The 21272-nt window shown below is 48.6% G+C and overlaps 1 protein-coding gene across 1 annotated transcript in view; it reads right to left on the bottom strand.

Annotated features, from left to right (window-relative positions):
* Window positions 1–21272, bottom strand: part of GIPC3 (GIPC PDZ domain containing family member 3) — a 62459-nt gene that overhangs the window by 22774 nt on the left and 18413 nt on the right. Inside the window, exons 2-3 of the mRNA XM_078670873.1 lie at window positions 7809–7994; window positions 4579–4759 (exon numbers count right to left, since the gene is read on the bottom strand). Of these exons, the coding sequence (XP_078526999.1) occupies window positions 4579–4759; window positions 7809–7994 (367 nt within the window). The remainder of the gene's footprint in view (window positions 1–4578; window positions 4760–7808; window positions 7995–21272) is intronic.

Below are 21272 nucleotides of genomic sequence, written 5' to 3'. Positions count from 1 at the left end.
TTTAGTCCAGGAATTGTGTATCACAGGGAGGAGGGGCAGTAATATTAAGGGGCGATGCGAGTGGTGAAAGCAGTAGCGTAGCGCAGACCCTTGTAGACCCTGTGGCTCTGGGAAGTCCTGCCATTCAGTGGGCCCCAAGGCTTATAAATATCTGTGAGATATGAGGGTCTATGGGTCTCCTCGCCACATTCTGCCAAGGGGCCCTCATCAATTTCCTTATTACTTATGCTCACTATCATATAAGTAATCATTTACCTCCCACCCACTCAACCACTCTGTCAATCACTCTTTACCTGATGCTGACCACACTCTCCTCCTTAGCCCCCGACAACTGCTCCTACCACGTCACATTCTCGCCCTCCCCATCTTCCTGGAATATGAAAGACCCAGAGCCGATAAACCATATCACCCGGACCCCCTCCCCTCTCACACAGCCCTCTAAGAAACTTCACCTTCCCCACAATCCAATTACAAAACCTACCACCCACTCGTCCCCGAACCATGCAGCAAACACAAGAGCACACTCCACAAACTGTGCAAAATACCAAAGTGGCCTCCTTTTATCCTCTATCTCCAAAGCCAACACCCCAAGAATATGAACAGGCAGAAGCCACTAAACACCATGCCTGCCAACTATCGGTCCATACAAAGACAGAAGTCAAAATTGCTGTAAACCATACCATCGACCTTCCCACCCAGGATATAAAAAAGGAAGCTCTCACCAAAAAATCCTCTCCTATTGGTTGATTATCAGCAGCCGCAATGACATGGGCCAGACCGATGACTCACAGATAAGCCAGCCAATAGCCAATCCATCCATCATGAAGCATAAAGACATATACAAAATAAACCAATTTTCAAGCAAGCCTCCAACCCATCAGGACACCAAGGAAAATCAAGAGACCGTGTCTTCCACCAACAATACAAGCACGCCCATGGATGCACAGCCTCAATCATCTCCCAGGAATATAATGGGATCAAACGTAATGTTGCTTATGATATTACAACTGAAAATGCAAACAGTAACCCTTACTCACCAGACAACTAGCTCTTGACTAGACTCAATCGCCAAAAGACCCAAAATGCTTCTCCGTCAACACAAGATCTATAAAACAAATGAATCAGGATGCACCTGGGCTCTTCATGACTTGGGAATCATAACCGAAATCTGGCGAGCTAATGATACAGCCCCATAGTGCATGAACCAAAATCACAAGGACGTCCGTGTTATTACTCCAGGCAGGTAGAGTACCATGATTCCACACTAGTAGCTGTTGCGCCTTTCAATGGCGGCTCCTCTGCTAAGGCGGATGAGCGTCGCCTCACTGCTTCTCAGCAGTGTAAGGAAAAATAAAATGATAATAACTCAATGTTATTATCATTTTAGTTTTTCCTGTTGGGGGCGCCGCAGCTTTGCGAGGCGGGGCTGCTCTGCTGACAGAGTAGGGGAGGGGAGGAGTGGTTTTCCCTCCCTAAGTGCGCATGAATGTTTGGCCGGCCGTCTCGGGTCGGCCAAACTTTCATGTCACATGGCATGTTCTCCAACCAGGCTGCATTACTGCCTGGGTGGAGAACATGCCCAGGCCCCCAGTCCCCATCTGAGCACTGAACCACGGCGCTCAGACCAATCAAAATGCTGCATTGCCGCATTGTGATTGGCTCAGGGGAGCCTGGGTGCTTATTCCTGTTCTGGCCGGAGGGACAAGGAGGAGAGAAGCGGCGAGAAGGAAAGTTTAAAAAAAAATGTATTTACCCCCTTCCTTCACCGATCTGTGCTGGCCGCCACTGGTGCCTGTTAGAAATGGGGGTCTCTAGTTGGCAGAAGTAGTTACATTTGTCCAAATGGGGGCCCTTGCTTCCAGTCAGGGTAAGGGGATACTCAGTTTAGATAACCCCTGCTCACCCCCTGGGTAGCTTGGCACGAGCAGACAGGCCTATCCCAAAGTCAATATGTAAAGTATTTGTACTCAAAACACACAGTAACACAGTGATAACACCACACCAGTTTAGAAAAATAAAGTATCTTTATCTAAACTCAACAAGACCAAAAATGACAAAAATCCAACATACAGGTAATAAGAATATGACTTTTCAAAGGTTTCAAGTAATTGGGTCCATAGAAAACTATGGATGTGTGATTTCTCACTAAGTACCTATAGATGTATCAAAATTCACAAGGCCAAACAGCCACAGAGATGGGAAGCGTCAAGAAACAGAGAGATGCGTAAATTCCTGAGTCTTGGGGAGGCGATGCGACAGTTCTGCTGCAGGCAGGAGAAGTGATGCGTCAAGTTCGGACTGTATGGGGAAGTGATGCGTTGACTCCAATACGGTTCTGGTCCACAGGTGATGCATCGAGAAATCTTGCAGGACAGGTACGATGCGTGGAAATCTGGGATGCGAGGGCGATCGATGCGGCAAACGACGCTGTGTCGGTTCTTGCAGCCGCGACATGCGCTGTGTTGTCTCTGCAGTGGTGTGGCGAAGCGTGGAGATTCTTCTCACACAGTGGGGCTGCTTCGGATAAACAGTCGCAAGAAGAGTGATGCGTCAATTTCTTCAGTTCTTGAGGCTTCTTCCAGCTCCCAACAGCAAGAACAACCTCCAGAGGCCCAGAACTGGAACAGGCACCTCCTGGCTGGTCAGAACTCTGAGCAGCAGAGTTCAGGGGAGTTGGGGGTGAAGTCTTTGTGTCCCTGGGACTTCAGAACAGGAGGTCAGCATACACAGGCCCTTGGAGATTTTTCTTCAAGCAGGTTTACAGCAAAGTTCCAGTCTTTGTCCTTTCCTTGGCAGAAACAGCAACTGCAGGCCAACCCCACACATCACACAGCAAAGGGGCAGCACTCCTCCTCACAGCTCTTCAGCTCTTCACCTTGGCAAAGGTTCCTCTTGAGTCCAGAAGTGATCTAAAGTTCTGGGGTCTAAGGTCTTCTACTTATACCCCATTTTGTCTTTGTTCTCTTTGTGCAAGGGTCTCTGAGCCCAGTCCAAACCAGTTCTGTCCTCACTGGTGCAGTATGACCACAGAGGGTGAAGACAGCATTGTGCGAAGGGAGACAGGCCCTATTCAAGTGCAAGGAAATCTCCTCCCACTACTCTAAATGCAGCCAAGACCTATTCAGCTCAGCGCTGAGTCATCCAGCAAGGGCTAGGCACACCCCAACCACCCCAGTGGCTGTCTACAGTGAATGTACACCCACAGCCCCTGTTACTCCAAAACCAGACAGTCCATCCACAAACAGGCAGAGGCACACAGAATGGATAAGCAAGAAAATGCCTGCTGTCTAAAAGTGGCATTTTTCAACACACAATTTAGAAACCACCTTTACTAAAAGATGTGTTTTTTAAATTCTGAGTTCAGAGAGCCTAAACTGTATTTCTCTATCTTGTCCCAATAGGAAGTTATACTTGTAAGATGTTTCAAAGTATTTTCCATTCTATCCTACAAGACAGATAACCTTTCAATAGTGGAAAACGAAATTGGCAGTATTTCACTATCAGGACATGCTACACACACCAGTACATGACCTACCTTTCACATACACTGCACCCTGCCGGTGGTGGTACCTTGGACCTACCATAAGGGTGTCTTACATGTAAGAATGCGGAAGGTTAGGGCCTGGCAAGTGGGTGCACTTGCCAGGTCGACATGGCAGTTTAAAACCGTGCACAGACACTGCAGTGGCAGGTTTGAGATACCTTTTCAGGGCTACTCATGTGGGTGGCACAATCAGTGCTGGAGGCCCACTAGCATTTGATTTACAGGTCCTGGCACACTCAGAGCACTTTACTAGGGATTTACCAGTAAATCAAATAGGCCAATCAGGGAGAACCAATTGTAACATAACAATTTACAGAGGGAGCACTTGCACTTTGACACTGATCAGTAGTGGCAAAGTGCCCAAAGCATCTAAGCCAGCAAAAGTGAAATCCAGCACAGCATTAAAAATACAGGAGGCCGAGGCAAAAAGTGAATGGAAACCACGCCAAAGATGCCAAGTCTAACAGTGCCTTTAAAGAAATACCTGATTACATAACATGCGTTTCTGCAACCTAACATTTACACATCTGCTACACTGGTAAATTATCTTCCTCTACTATAACCCCTTCCCATCCAAAAGCCAAGATTATCATCAGAAGAGGAAGGCGGCCATCTTTTTTTCATTCATGTAGGTGAAACAACACCCTATCGTCCAATCTTTTGGATTACAACCAATGCATTGTGGTAGTTTTATTTGACTACTATAGCTGGTGACTGACTACTAATAACACCTTGCAGGTTGGGTCACAAATAAAGTGGGGACTAGTAAATTCTGTATATTGCTCAGAGACCAGGAATCAGTACTCGTCCCATTGGCTGAAGGCTAGTTTGACCTTTGCTCGTGGCTTCTAATGACACTACCAGTTTATGCAATGATGATAGGTTCCTGTCACTGCATATGCAGCTTATCCACGTTTTGTAGAACATAGTGTACTGGTCGTAATCGTATTCAGGGAGAGCATCATTTCATTGCTTCATGGGTTGGATTGCCTACATATAAGTTTCAATATATACATACATAATCTATGACTCACCAAAGGCCCTCTTGGGTTGCACCAAGCGTAGGGTAAAGGTTTCCGACTTGGGCAGTTCTCTCAACATCCGGGCCACCTCGTAGTGCCGGCAGCCTACGATGGTCTGGTCGTTAATGGCTTCAATGTTGTCGCCCACGCTCACGGTTGAGAGATGGTCAACGATGCTCCCTTCCTTGATTCTCTGGTGGGAAGGAGGCGAAACAAGAGGCGTCACTGAACATAGAGATAATTATAACCCTCAAAGTACTAGCTATTGCGAACGCCACAACATACCAGTGCTTACACGGGAGCACTCACCCTCAGACAGAAAGGTATTATAACTACAAAGCACCCCAGACTCTACACACGATAGTAGGGCTACATAAGATACAACACTCAAGGACAATCTGTCTTCCTTTTGTAATTATTTGCACACATTACAAGAAGACAAGCCCTGATGAAGTCTTCTGCAACATTGCCAACAATAAACGAAACACGTGTTGGTGAGGGCAAAATGGATGTCTAATAAAGAACATATGTTGAAACCACGACCTCAACTCTAATTTCTTGAGTGCTCGGAGAATCCCATCTGAATTAGGACCATTGGCATGTACGCATCATGCCAGAGCCCTCAGAAAAAGGGACAACAAAACATACTCAAACAAAGTTGCTAGGTAAAGAGAGAGCTATCTAGGAAATACTTAATTCTAATGTTAAATTCAGTATCCTTAGCCAAGGAGCAAGAGAATGAGATGCTAAAAAAGGAAAATTCTTGAACATGGATGAGCTACAAAGGCCTCTCGATACCATCCATCATCGCAGCGTCCTGGACGAGGTGGAGTTAGGTGAGGTGAAGACACGAACAAGCACAGACAGAGCTAGAACATCCAGAGGACCACAGACTCGCCAGTAACAGTGTCCAAAGAAGAGCAAGATGTCATGGAAGCTTGACTTGAAGCTTAGACATGAACACCCACCTTGGCTGCCAAACATATGCCAAAACCTGAAAAGAAACTGCATGTCGCTTCATACCGCCCTGATCAAAGAGGGAGAGCAAGAGATAGAAAATATAGGATGGTGGAAGAAGGAGGCACAAGGTGAAATTAATACTAGGCAGCCTCTGTATTTATTGGTTAAGGAGGCAGGAAGTGTACAGAGGTGGAAGAAAGAGGCGTGAGGTGGAATCAAGACCAGACAGCCTCGGTATTCACAAGATAAAGAGACAGGAAGTGTAGGGGGTGGAAGAAAGAGGCATGAGGCCGAATCAAGACCAGGCATCCTCGGTATTCATGGGATAAAGAGACAGGAAGTGTATGGTGAAAGAAAGGGGCATGAGGTGGAATCAAGACCAGGCAGCCTCAGTATTCATGAGATAGAGACAGGAAGGGTCGGTGGTAGAAGAAAGAGGCATGAGGTGGACTCAAGATTAAGGTACCAACCTCAGCAAATTGCAGCCCTGGCAGTGGGCTCCTGAGAAAAGCTTACAGCCCCTCGAGCACTGCCCAGCCCTAAACCCAACCATCTCCTAAGAACCCCTAGCACAGTTTGGGCAAACTTGATGAAAAATCGAAATGATAGCAAACAATCTAAAAAAGGCTAGCGGGATCATGGCTCCCCCAGTAACAACCCCTCACCTCCTCGTGTGCAGCGGTGGTGGAGCCCAACTGTGAGTCTAGCTATACAAGAACGGGAGGTGACCCCGGCCCCATTGATATATCCCTTTCTCCAACTACTTCCAAAGAGACTTGTCCTATGGGGTCTCCTGCTCTCCCAGGCTTTACCATAAATTACTTCATTCGGTCTCCCTGTTTTCTCTTTGTAGCAGAGCCCTCCAAAAGCAGGAATGTAAAGGAATGGATACAACCATCTACAAGGGAGGAATGTAACAGAATGAATGTAGTCCTCCAAAGAACAGTAATGTAAGGGGATGGGTGTGACCCTCAACAGGATGGAAATGAGGGGCAATGTATGTGACCCCTCACATGATGGGGATCTAAGGCAATGCAGGTGGCCCTCCACAGGCCAGAACTGTAAGGGAACGGATGTGGCCCTTCCTGGGCAAGAATGTAAGGGAACAGATATAACTCCCCAAAGGACGGAACTGCAAGGGAATGATTGTGGAGCCGTGGCTGCTTTAAAATATATATATATCCCATTTGGGAATGCATCAGGAGAGCAGGTAGTGGTTCCCGGGACCACTGATTTCTCCCGCCGAGGACACTTGACCCTGTTCCCAAAGGGAAAAGTGTCCAACTTTTCCCCCTTTCCGAATCAGTAACACCGCATTAGAGGAATCTGTAACTTTTCAATGGTTCATTGAAACATCGCGTTATGATCTGCAAATAGGTGAAGATGACACTTTCGCCCCCTTTCTGATTGCGATTCGGAATGGGTTTCATTCATAGCAAAAAAAAACATTTTGCAGTTGCAAATCCTGTGATTTTAAGAATTGCAGAATTTGCAAACGCAGAATAGTGCACATCCGGCCGTAGGAGCCCCATCAGCTGGAAGGAGGGCGATAGGGACAGGACATGTTCTGCTCCCGGGGGCTAGAGCCACCCTGGACTTCCAAATCATGGTGATGAGCTACAAATGTAGAAAAGGTGCAGAGATGGCTATGCTGCCCACAATAGAGGCACCATAGTTGGGCACAAAGTAGTACTTAATTTGAGTCGGTGGTTTACGGTGCTTGGCAACAGCACATAATTATCAGCACCAGCTCTATTGCCAGTCCTCCACATGGTGGTGCTCTCTGTCTAAATTTGAGATGAGCACAACAACCATGTTTATTAAGTCAATATACATTAAAAATGAATAATACCTGCCGCTCACATCATTATTTTAACATTGGGGACCTGGAATAGTCTGAAATGTCACACTGGTTTAGTGCGATAGTTAGCAGTCGTGTTGGTACTGTCCTTGGCAGCGCTGGCAGGGCTATGAGTGGTGCAGCCTGCAGTGACCTTCCAAGAAGAGCCCTGGCACTACTTATTTTTACAAATTAAGAATTATAAATCTGATAGAGGCACCTAGAATTAGGGAACCTGGAATAGAGATACTAAAGAGAAAAGAGAAATTCCAGCCCTACTACCCTCCCACAGCACCCGCTCAGAAGGACGTCTCCCCACGCACTAGAGGTTGGTGCACCTAGACAAGCGGCAGGACCGACTGTAGTGCCAGAGCTAGGGAGCAGGACAGAGGCCGGTAGCGAGGCCATGAGCATCTTCTGTGAGGCCTCCACTTGTCTCTACCTTGATGAAGGCGTACCCTGCCCCATTGTCCGTGATGGTCAGCCCCAGCGCATCCTCGGTCTTGGTAATTTCCACCTCCTTGGTCTCCCCTCGGACGTGGGCGAAGATGAAGTCCTCCAGCCCGATCTGGCCGCCCAACAGCTTCTGCATGTCCACCTTGTGGGTGTTCAGGGTGCAGAACAGGATCTGTGAGAGGAAAGAGACAGGCTTGGTTCAGGTGGGCATCGCCCTGGTGCCAACCATCTAATGACATCTCGTGCCAGCGCTCCAGCACATCTCACCACCGCCCTGTAGCTCCCTCTGCAACCTCAGGATTAGAAGGAATACATTGCTTTACAAATCTCTGTTAACATAACACAACACAACATATCCACAGGAGTATCAGACATTGTATCCCAACCAGTGGCATAGCACCAAGTATGGGCCCCCTGTAAAAAGTGGAAAGGCGGCCCTCGGACTCCCACAGGTCACAGCTATTCAGGCATGGGTGCCCCATGAACAATGGGGGAGTGGCAAGGACCAATGTTCCGTCCCATATGCCAACCACTACCTACACCACCTTCTGCAATCCAAAGCCAGGAGCAGTAGGGAAGCAGATAATGCACCACAAGCCTTCCAGGAGCACCCCCTGCAAAACAGTGATGGAACCCCAACATTATCTGAGGCACTAAATACTTACCGTACCCCTGCTAGAACCACAGGTATTGTATTGTAATTGCATTTATATAGCGCTTACTACCCATGACGAGGCGTTGAAGCACTTTTTCGGCGAGTAGCACGCTACTCCGAGACCCATAGAGGATTAGTGTTGAATAAGTATAGTGAAACATGCAAGTACATTTTAAGTGATGGATAAGTTAGTCAGTTATTTGGATTTGGAATGATAGCAGAAGGATAGAGAAGGACAAAGGTTTGTATTTATATAGCGCTTGTTGACGCACGCTATTCAGGAAGCCCATAAAGGATTAGTGGTGAATTAATATGGTGAAATATGAAGTAATTTCAGTGGTGGATATTAGTCAGTTACTTGGAGTGAGAAGGATAGCCAAGGGATAAAAGGGGAAGAAAGATTTGCATTCATATTGCACTTGTTACCCCTGATGGGTGTTGAAGCGCTTTTCTGGTGAGTAGCACGCCACTCCGGAACCCATAAAGGATTAGTGTTGAAAATTAGTACGGCATAAATATGAAGTAATTTGAGTAGTAGATATGTTATTCAGTTATTTGGGTAGTATATTAGTATAGTTGAATATGGAATTTGAGAAGTGAACATGTTAGTCTGTTAATTTTGATTGAAAAGAAGCCTCAACTGTTGATGCATTGTGCGTGTATTCACAAGTGTGCACCTCTGAGTGTGTGCGTGCAGAGGGGCGCAAGTGTTGCTGCCAGCTCCCACCCTCTTGTAGACTTACTGGGTCGATTATGCACTGCCCATCACCGGTACAATGCTGGCATCACAATAACGTGGGTATTTTGTTCGTAAGGTGTGGGCATCTACGACCTGATAAAATGCCAGTCCAGACACAATGGTGGCAACCATTGGTAACTGTGGGCATCCTTCAAATGACGTTACATTGCCAACACTGGTAAGCTGCTGGTCCTCTTACAATGGTGGCAATTCCTGGCAACTTGTGAGCATCAAGTGCAGGTTGCCCATTACACGCACTGGTAAAATTGTGGTTCTAGCATAAACGTGGCATGCATGGTACAATGGTGCTCATCTGACAGAGTGGGGATTTTAAGAGAATGGTGGCCATTCTTATCACATAGGATTAGACGGTTAAGTGGTGTCTAAACATGGTGTCATGGAGTGCCCTGCGTGTTGTGGGCATCCATTGCATAATGGTGCCCATCCATGGCATACTGTTCACCCTGGCAGGGCTGCTAATTCATGCCATATCATGGAAGTCCACTGAACAATGGTGATAATTCTTGTAGGCAGCCAGGGCACCCAGACCTGCTATCAACCTCTCTCACACCACCTGTAACTAATGACTATCATCAGCCACTGTGCCTAAGGAATGGAAAGCCGCTTTTGTCATACCTATCTTTAAAAATTCACATGGCAATCCCGTCCCATTTCTCTCTTGCCCTCGATCAGCAACTTGCTCGAATCTCATGGCAATAGACAACTCTCTTCTAACTTAGAGACACATCTCCTGCTGGACTCTTCTCAATCGGGCTTTCGCCCCGCTCACAGTACAGGAACCACCCTGGTAGCGGTAGTTGACTCTCTCAGCCTTTGGTACGCCAGCTATGCTAGTTCTTCTCAATCTGTCAGCGGCATTCGATAATGGCTCTCATCCCATCCTGATTCAACGACTCTGTGAGATGGGAATTCAAGGCCCTGCACTGCATTGGTTAATTGACTTTCTCAAGGACAGGACTCAAAAAATTACTCTTGGTCCTTTCCAATCTAAGACTCTGTCCCTGGGCAGGGGAGTGCTTCAATGACTCGGCCCGAGCCCCACACTTTTTAATATCTACACCTCTCCCCTTGCTCAGTTGGCTAAGTCCTGTGGCTTTGAAATACTTTCTTATGCTGATGAAACGTAACTGGTCATCTCCTTTGGGCCAAACATAGAGAATGTCAAACTCCATTTTACTACATGCATGAGAAAAATTGCTACGTGGAGGTCCCTGAATTGCCTTCAGTTTAAAAGGGACAAGACTGAGATTGTATTGTTTGGAAAAGCGCAGTCCCTTTGGACAACTGATTGGTGGCCCCCTGAGCTTGGCCCAGCTCCCCCTCCCAAAAGCACAGTAAGAAACTTAGGAATCCTGTTCGACAACAAATTATCAATGAAAGATTAAGTGACAGCCTGTGGCGCGTGCTTTGGGGTAGTGCACCCTCTTAAAAGGGTATTCCAGTGGTTCCCGCTGACCTCCCAGAAAACCCTGGTCCAGGCGCTGATAATCAGTCACCTGGACTATGGAAATACGCTACTTGTAGCATCTAACAAATCCCTCCAATCGAAGGTGCAGGTGGTACAAAATACTGCTGCCCAACTGGCTAACAACCAGCCACCGGGCACACCTTCAGTCCCCCTGCTCGGGGCCCTAGACTGGCTCCGCGTAAAGAAAAAAGCAAATTTTAAACTGCTCTGTCTGACCTATAAAACTTGGTCAGGCAAAGAAACTAAATATCTGCAGGATAAACTGGTCCCTTATCTTCCCCAAATAAATCTCAAATCAAGAAGCCAGCTTCTCCTCCACCCACGTCACATTCAAACGATAAAATACGGCGGTCGGTCCTGTTCGTATCTTGCTCCCATCACTGGAACAAGCTCCTCCTCCATACCAGGACATGCACTGAGTTTTTAGGCTTTAAAAGACATCTCAAGACTTGGCTGTTTTAATGGTTGCTCGCTTATCTGATCTGCTATCCAAGCGCCAAGATGTCCCCTTGGTGCCAGTCACAGCTCTATAGCAAGCTTCTGTAACATAACATAACATAGCATAACATAACATAACATATGTGTCAGTGCACCAAATCCCACCAGCAGCACCCTCTGGACCTCGCGTACCTGACACTGCACTAACCACCCACAGCAACCAATGAAATATTGGTGCATCTGACAATGCACATTGTCCAAACTCCAGCATCCCTGTAATAATAATACTCAATTCTTGGTGGGTACCTGAGAATTTGCAGCAGTCCTATCAGCAGTGCCCTCAGAAACCCATTAATGGAGCCACAAAAGAATGCACCAATGCACCCACTCCTGCCAGCTGCACCTGTTGCAACCCAGCCCAGGAAGGAAGTACAAGCACATATGACAATGTGCCCCAATCTGTACCTGCAGCATTCACGGCATACAGGGACTTAGCTATCACTATTGCAGCAGCAGCACTGGGTGCAGCAATATAAGAGGCCCACTGGACCCCAGCACTGCCTTTTACTATTTTCCATGCTTGCATTAGAGCCATTGAGAGCCTACCATTGCAATGTACACAAACCTTAGCTGCAGTGAGTCCTGCAAGCCTTGAGTGCAACCCCAAGAGTTTTTCATAATGCACCCCTAGGTTTACCTGCAGCTCGTGAGGCCTCGATGCCTCCTGAATGTGCAGATAAATGTTGGATTATTAGCTCCGGCAGAGCCTCACAGGTGAGCGGCCATCTTGCGGCCGGGCTCTCTAGAGCCCCCAATGCACTCGATCCTTACCAGCGGGTGTATCTGACAATGCACCCCCATGCACCCCGATCCATACCTTTAGTACCTCAGTGCCGCAACCCTGAGGGTAGCTTTCTCTGAATGCACCCAATGCTTACGGGCAGCACCTTGCAATCCCTGTAGTAAGACCCATGGGATATCTGACAATACACACACCCAGTGCTACTAGGAGCACCGGCTGTACTCCCTGCACTGGAACCTCATGACACTGACATTGGACCTCATCCTTACCTGCAACTATTGCAAATCCCAGTCCTGGAACTTCGGGCAACTCGCAGTGTACCCCTTACAAGCAGAGCACAATATCAACCCTACCTGAAATGTCTCAAGTATCTGAACATACAGCCCAATCCTTACCTAGAGCACTGCACACAGTCCCAGTAATGGGCCCCCTAGTGTACCTAACTGTGCAGAAGACTCAGGGCCGCCTGCACTCCCGGCCAGGCAGGTCAGATGCCCAAGAGTACACAGTGATGCACCCTTAGACACACAACTGTCATGTTGGTGCAGGGACACAGCATCAAAGGACAATGCCATTGCACCCTCACTATACCACGCTACAGACACACACTGTGCTATACTCACTCCCAACAGTACATGAAACACCTTACACGACTGGTAGAACCACAAACACTTCTCCTAACCAACTCCACCTCAACCCTGCCTGACTTATCTAAGAGACGTTTGGGGGCATGGGCAAAGTGGGTGATTACTCAGTGCTCTCGCCTTTAAGGAGCCCAGATGGAAAAGTAGTCATAAGCTTTTATTCGATATGCAAGATATCTTATAAGCACATATACAAAACATCAATACAAAATACAAAAAGACATAGCTTTAAGAAGTCAGTATAGAGAACTCATTTAAAACGAATAAAAGGACATAAAGCGCCCGATAAATAACTTAGCTAAGAAAAGAATTAAATCGCTACTGACAGTCTCTTACATCGAATAAGCCAAAACTGTTTTAAAAATTTAGCAATTCCGCACACAATGGGGGGGGAAGTGTCAGTAATTAAAATGCGCAAGGCGACTAGGTGGCTACGAGTACCCAAGATTTGAAAGAGGGGTTTCAACCAATACCTCCGGGGCCTGGCATAATCCGGACATTCAAATATAACATGCGCAATAGACTCAACCCTGTTCGGGCAACAAGCACAATACGGGGAGGCGCGGGCCACTGATGTCCAGTTTGATACCACAGCTCCTAGCGGGAGGGATCCAACTCTAAATTTAAAATACAGGGCACGATCAAATGGGAGTGTGATCAGGTCCAAATAGGGTTCAAAGGCCACAATGTCTTTAGTTTGTAAAAATGAGACCGTGGACTTGCAGTGCTTCGAGTTTGTGATTAAGCGCTCCGCCGTCCACTTCCAAAAGAGCGCTTTAACAGCTTCTTTAGGAGGGGCTGTGCGTGAAGTCCAACAATCCCCAAGACCAATCTTCTCCAGGAGCTTCTTGGTTTCGCTCAGCCATCTGATTTTGGCCCAACCCCCCAAACTCATTATTTCCCCCAAGCCATCGGCGTAGGATTTTAAGTCCTCACCCCTCCATATTCGTGTCCACAATAGGAGAGGGCGAAGCTGAGCCTGATCTTGGATGCTCTTACAGCCCGTGTCCAACAGCATTGGTACAGATGGCGTGCTCAGAGGAATGGAAATAATAGATTTTAGGAGTTTGGTCTCCGCTATCGCTAGGGCATCCAATCGGCAGTGGCCCCACAGCTCAGCCCCATACAAGGCTGATGCCACTACTTTAGCCTTGTAGATGTCAATTACTGGGGAAAGCGATCTCCTAGGTGAGGCCAAAAACTCCCTCACAAGTGCTCCTCCTACTCTTCTGTGATTTAGGACCATTTTCTCAATGTGGTTTGCCCAGGACATCCTATCCGTAATCCGAATACCGAGGTAATCGAATTCGGCTACTTTCTCTAAGGCCACTGAGTTGAGTGTAGGTGGACGGCCAAGTTTCCTGGGAGGATTTAGGACTAAGTATTTTGTTTTGGCCACGTTTATAATTAACCCTTTAGCAGCGCAAAACTCCTGGAAACGCGTTAGCAATTTCTGCAGGCCTTGGGGAGTCTTGGAGATCAGAAGCGTGTCGTCCGCAAAAAGCAATGTGGGGATACGGACTCCTCCGAGACAGGGGGCGTCGGCTGGTTCTTTTTGCAGATGTTTTACCACCCCATTCACATAAAGTGAAAATAGGGTGGGCGCCAAGACGCATCCCTGTCTAACACCCCTTGACACTGGGATCCTCTCAGTGAGTTCTCCGTCTTTGCCCCAGCGGACCTGCGCAAAGGTATGGTCATGGAGACTAATGAGAAGGGACAAGATGTAAGGAGGTATTCCCAACTCATTGAGTACCCTCCAGAGCTCTTCCCGGGGGACTAGGTCAAAGGCAGTCTTCAAGTCTATAAAAGCCAAATAAAGACTGCCTTTGCCCAGATCAACAACCTTCCACCCCAGGAGAGCTAACCTAAACACCTGCTCAATGGTCCCCATACCAGCCCGGAAACCTGCCTGGAATTCTGATAGGATTTTGTTTTCCTCCACCCAATGTAAGATCCTTCCAAGGACAGCTTTACCAGCTATCTTTTGGGTGGAGTCTATCAGGCTTATGGGGCGGTAGTTTCCCGGGGTTTCCCTACACCCTTTTTTGTAGATCGGGACTACCACCGCCCCCTTCCAGGATTCAGGCACTGCCCCTCCCATCATGATGTCATTTAGGAGGGCGGCAATGATCCTACCCCACTTTACTGGGTAAGCCTTCATAAGATCCCCAGGGAGACCATCTGGACCCGGTGCTTTGCGCGGGGCCACCCATCCTATGACCCCCTCAATCTCTAAGGGAGTGAAGAAATCGTATGCATGGGGGACAACTGCTAATCTAAATTCCCTCCCAGCATTTAATTCCCCTTCTGGGGGGAGGTAAAGGGACCCGAAGTGGTTTACCCAATGTTGCGGGGGGATATTGCAGGGTCTCACAGATGCATCTGGTTTATTCCGTGTGCCTATGAGATTCCAAAAGGCCCTAGAATCCCTACCCTTACTAGCCTGAAGTAGGTCCTCCCAAAATTTGTCTTCCCACTCCTGCCTAGCAATCTTAAGGGATTTGTTATAGGCCTTCCTTGTTTCCTGTATCTCAGTACGGGATTTGCGTTTAACTGCCTCAACTAGTTTGGCCTTATAAGAACTACATTTTTTGGTGTACCAACCCTCAGCAGGTTTTCTAAATGTTTTTTTTCCCAAGTTGATAGGATGGGATAAAAACACACTAGATAAGGCTTCAACCAGGGAGGGAAAAAGTCCACTCGCTCTACCTGCCCCCTCTAATGGGTTTCTAAGATCTGTTACCACTTGATTTAAAAGGGTTAAGATTTCCCCTACCTTTCCCTCAGAGAGAATCAATTTTGCCCATTTTATTCGTCTGCCACAATGGGAGACTTCGGACAGATCCGGGGGTACGGCGACCGGGTAAATGTTGTCCTTAGTTAGGGGGCGCCACCACTGATCCATACTCAGGGAGAGGGAATTGTGATCACTCTCCGTCGTATGTACCACCTGCATGTCCTTTACAAAGGACCATAGACACACATCTATTAGGATATAATCCAACCTAGAGGTGTGTCCAGGCCTATTATACGTGTGTGCACCCCCCCTATCTGAGGTTGTCCTCCCATTTGCTGCCCTTAAATTAAATCCCAGGGTCAGGGAGTATATCTGGAGCGCCACTTCAGTCCACCTTCTGATCGGAGGGATATCCAAAACCGGAACCCCCAACCTAGCATCATCCTCGTCCTGATCGGTGGCGACGTCCGAGCCCAGGGGCTCGAACGTACAGTTCATGTCACCCGCCACCATTGTACGTGTCTTATGAGGGGTGTTTTTTAGCAGGGACTCGAGGAGAGATATTACAGAAGACTTCCTCCCACCCTTGGTTCCCCGGGCGTAAATATTATAGATATTCAAAACTGTTCTTCCCCTTGGATCTATTAGGGTAATGTTCTGAATGTCCGGGCAACCTGTGGGGAACTCCACTACTCTGCAATCTAAAGAGGCTGCAACCCATATGAGTAGGCCGCCCGAAGGTCGCCCTCTCCCTGATACCGAAGCCTGAGCAGGGGAAGAAAAGGAGGAAAAACCCACCCTATGAACCGGGACCAAGCTCCATGTCTCTTGGAAGAGACACAGGGTGTGATCGTCAACACATGTAATGAATTCCGGTATATCCAGTTTTCTTGCAATCCCTGCGACATTCCAACTGCAAACCTTAAAGACTAGGTCCGTCGCAGCTGGAGCGTCGCTGGGCGCAAGAGAGTCCCTAGCGGTGGTCCTACTCATGTGTGGCTGGGGTATACCGGGTTCTTGGGGAATTGTCAGCGGGTCTGCCATCCCCCCTGCCCTGCTTACATGGGTGGGTGACACTCCCGGTAGCTCCACACTACTCTCAGCTTCCAGTCAGTTAGGCTCTAGTTGCCGCAAATGATTCTCCCTTAAGCCTCCTGTGGCCCCAGCCCAATTCTGTACAGAAACAGGGGAAGTTAAGCTTCCTCCAGTTAGGACAATACTTTGACTAGGGTAAAAATAAGAGAGATCCACTACTTTAACCCCTGGAGCTCCCATGCATGTATTAGGGGTACAAATCGAGGGGACTACTCTTGGATCTTGAAAGTTTATAATTATACAATCCCCCTCCTGAGTCTTCTTCCCCTGGCCTACCCACCCCACTCTGCGAACACCTAAAATAATACCATCCACACCTGGCGAAATTGGCCTATTTGCTTTTAGCCAGTGGATACACTTATTCTTAAGTGACTGGTGGTTTTCCAACTGGCCCTCTTTTAGAGGGGGCACATTAACCAGGACAACAACAAATGGTTGACAGTCAGGTGGGAGGTTTACTGGGGGAGTCCTCCGTACTAGTTTTCTAGGGACCAGTAACGTAGTGGATGGGGCCATAGATTGAGATGCAGATCTATGGGTTTCCCCTACCAGCGCCCCATTGAGTTTCTTCAGTGTGCCCATTTTTTTTTGGGGACCTTCCATTTGGCCGCTACCTGCCTGTGGCTGTTTTAGTGGTGGAGGGATTGGTTTATTTTTAACAGGCTCCTGATGTTTGGGCAAACCCTTGTCTTTTTGTCCCGCTTTGGGACGAGGAGGAGATTTAGGAGGTGGGATTAATGGATTGCTCGAACCAGCTTTAAGTGTACCTAAAGGGGTTATGGGATCTCTCTGGGATGACAACTCATTCCCCTTTATGACCTTGTCCTTGTTTTCACTCATCCTAGCTAGTTGTTTAATTGTAGTTTTGAGTGAATGAAACCCATCAAGGGTTGATTGTTCTAGTTTGTCTATCCGATTCCCTAGCCCCTTAACCTGTGCTACTAAAGGATTCAAGAGGCTATATATCTTCTCAAGGATATGACTGGCTACTACTGGGTCGGTGGAATTAGGAGCTTTAGCCGTACTATCACCAGTATGTAGCCCCTTGGGAGAGGTCATAGGATCCCTTTCTTTGTCAGCTTCAATTTCTACGGTCCCGTCCCTTAAGTTTCTCATCCCTGATCCAGCTAACTTTCTTGCTCTTTGATAAAGAGCAGCCTGTCTTACTAACCTACCCTTTTTGCGCTTTCGTTGTTTTTTACTTGGGGGCCTGAGTCCCTGGCTAATGTCAGGAGATTGGGAGTTGGTAGGTACCCTGTCTGGCTCCCCTACTGGGCTTTCTACTAAGGAGGTGAGTGATTTTAATGAGAAAGAATCCTCGGTGGCTTCGTGCGGACAGCTTAGGGGTAGGGGTGAAGGGGAAGGCAGCCTGCTAAGACCGCCGCCTTCCACGGTAACCATAGATGTATGTTCAACCAGGAGGTTTTCCAGCCTCTCTATATGTAGTTCTATACCAGCCAGCAAGGGGGGGTCGGTGGAGATGCTAGGCCCACTAGGTGGAGATACAGGTTGTGACCGGGCATTTATCAGTGTAGGCGACTGGGCAGCAACCCCCAAGGATAAACGTCTTGAGGGGAGGTATACCTCTGATAGCCGCCGCTCTGACATAGCAATCTCCTTGTCAATCACCGCCGCCACCCTGGTGATAAAGCGGTCCATAGTTCCTATCACAGGGCTAGCGACTTTTAACCCCCTATCACCTTCACTCCTGATGGGCTTTCCTGAGCGGGTCGGCATACTGCGGGGCACAAGATGTGGGCTCCACTAGGCAGGTGTACTTACAGATAGTGGAGAGTAAGGGACGTGGCCCGGCCCAGCCTCTGTCAGCCCCTGACGGCCACAGACGGCCCGCCCTCTGCCCGGGCTCCGCCCGGCGCCGCCCGCGCGCGTCCGCGAGGCGGAGGGGGCTGTTGCCTTTTGTAGCGCCTCCCGGCGCTTGTGCAGGAAGTGGGCGGTCAGCAAGGCACGCTGGGAGTTGTGGTCCGCTCCGTTCCGCGGCCGTGCGATGGCGCTGCACAGCGGCGGGGGCGACCACAACGTCAGGGACCCAGTGGCGCTGAGCAGTGCTGGTGCTGGTGAAGGCGGATGACCCCTCCTGGAGCCGGTAAGTTCCAAACAAGTTCCCCGCTCCCCTGCGGGTGCTGTCGCCTTTTGTAGCGCCTCCCGGCGCTTGTGCAGGAAGTGGGCGGTCAGCAAGGCACGCTGGGAGTTGTGGTCCGCTCCGCTCCGCGGCCGTGCGATGGCGCTGCACAGCGGCGGGGGCGACCACAACGTCAGGGACCCAGTGGCGCTGAGCAGTGCTGGTGCTGGTGAAGGCGGATGACCCCTCCTGGAGCCGGTAAGTTCCAAACAAGTTCCCCGCTCCCCTGCGGGTGCTGTCGCCTTTTGTAGCGCCTCCCGGCGCTTGTGCAGGAAGTGGGCGGTCAGCAAGGCACGCTGGGAGTTGTGGTCCGCTCCGCTCCGCGGCCGTGCGATGGCGCTGCACAGCGGCGGGGGCGACCACAACGTCAGGGACCCAGTGGCGCTGAGCAGTGCTGGTGCTGGTGAAGGCGGATGACCCCTCCTGGAGCCGGTAAGTTCCAAACAAGTTCCCCGCTCCCCTGCGGGTGCTGTCGCCTTTTGTAGCGCCTCCCGGCGCTTGTGCAGGAAGTGGGCGGTCAGCAAGGCACGCTGGGAGTTGTGGTCCGCTCCGCTCCGCGGCCGTGCGATGGCGCTGCACAGCGGCGGGGGCGACCACAACGTCAGGGACCCAGTGGCGCTGAGCAGTGCTGGTGCTGGTGAAGGCGGATGACCCCTCCTGGAGCCGGTAAGTTCCAAACAAGTTCTTTCTTTATTTCACCTCGGTTTATTTTTTTATCCTCACCACACCCTCCACTTCTGTCTCTGATCCTTTCTGCATCCAGTGTCATCTTTAGGATTTTGCAAGACATATTTCAGCAGCTTGACCCAGTTTCTGAAAGTTAAGGTATAAATCAATTTTGTTTGGCATCATGCAGGCTCGAGTAAGCAGAACATGTGTAATACAATTCAATGACTTTCCCAACAGGTGGCCTGAAAATGACACTGTGGAGGTGGGGCAAAATCTACATGCTGTGTCCATCTGTGGCCTTTCTTCTGAAGAGACTCCTAGACAATTCCTTGACTTTGTGGGAGTCCCTGTAACCCCTTTTCCAGTCTGAGACAAACACATTTTTTTTTAACTTTCGCAGTAGAGCTTGGGGTTATTCCCCATTGTTAGAGACATGTTCATCCGATTCAGGCACCACTAGACCCATGCCTCAAGCCCCTCTGTTCCCAGAGATAGCATGGTTTAAAAGTACCACTGGACTGCAATAATAAACTCCAGTTAGCCTTGGGAATCCAGAATGTGGCTCGGGCCCTATGGTTATCCCCGTCACCCCTTGCCGACAGATTCTGAAATTTGAATTTGGGACATTTTCTGTGACCCTCCGAAACCTTCCCTTTCAAGGGTGGAAATTAGGGGTAGGCAAAATTCACATAATTTGCTTTGAATAATTATGTGAAATTTCTGGAAAAATATGCAACATTATGTGTAATTACGCAAAATGCAAATCCGTCATTTAGAACTGTATTTCAGCTTGAAATTCGTCTCTGTGTCAATTTTTGAAGCGAGCACGCATTTTGCACTAAACAAATTGTGGGTAAAACACAACTTCCGCGAGCAAAGCCACTCACATTCTGGTTGTTCGCTTTGTTCATGCACACCTACGACATAAATCTGCCAGGAACGGAGACGTAATTATGCAGCTAAAGCAATGGCCGCTTTTCACAAGTGTAATGCGAAATTCACAAAATTACGCCGGCGTAATTGGACTTTTAATCCGGGCCTAGTGGAAACCTCCACACTCTTGGATGGTTGCACTTTGAGTGTTTAACACATTGTTGTGCTTTGCACCATTTTCGGAAGACAACCAGCTGCCAGAGTGTAAACCCTTTGCAGTGGCTATAGACGGCACACATGTGCAGCTTGTAATACCCAAGTTACAGGAAGATTAAATGTACTTTCAAAGCTCGTGGCTTCCTGCTGTGGCAAGCAACCTGGACCCACTTATGAATCAAGAACCAATGCCAGGGCAACAATAGGGCAACCTGGATTCTCTTAATGATCGCTTTCTGGCCACAGCCTCATTAGCACGGGTCTAATCGCATCACATCGCGCTAGGTTATGAGGAAAGACCCGCTTCCAATGGCAAATCTGATGATGACGTCAGTGTGGCAACTCACACCTGCAGCTAAGAACAAGTTAAAGACCTCATGCCGTAGTAAGTCTGAATTGCACTATTATAAGAACAACACAACATGACATAGCATGATCAAGCGTGCCCGTGACTAGTGAAACTGTTGTATAGTGGCCTTCACATGCCTATGGTTACACTAATGCACACCCATTTCAGAGGGGCAGGTACCCTCACCTCTTCCAGTGGGTGTTCAACTACACTGGTGTCTCATGACAGACCTTCATGCTTCTTGGGACCATGTGAGCTGCTCAGATAGGGAGTTGTAGGAAGCGTCACACAAAGCAGGGGAAGGATGAACTTGCCGCAGGAGCCGGAATCAGCCGCAAACACTTTCCAAGTCAAAGTCGTGAAATTGAGTCATCTCCACCGTTGCCTTTTGCTTGCACGTCTGCACGCTTGTGATGAGTGTGCTCGTGATCAATCCACTCCATGGTGATGAGTGAGTTTGCACAAACTATGGAAGCACTAACAAGCGTGTTAGCTTTACTACTACTTGGGTGATGTGGATGGAAGCTAAGTGACACATGCATGTCTATCTTTCTGTGTTTAGGCGTGGTCCTCTCCTTTCCTTCTTTGCTGTGGGCACCAG

This window comes from Lissotriton helveticus, chromosome 12, assembly GCF_964261635.1.
Source record: "Lissotriton helveticus chromosome 12, aLisHel1.1, whole genome shotgun sequence".
NCBI classification, from domain to species: Eukaryota; Metazoa; Chordata; class Amphibia; order Caudata; family Salamandridae; genus Lissotriton; species Lissotriton helveticus.
The sequence above is the reverse complement of the archived record's forward strand: the minus strand, read 5'-3'. Positions and strand labels throughout refer to the sequence as shown.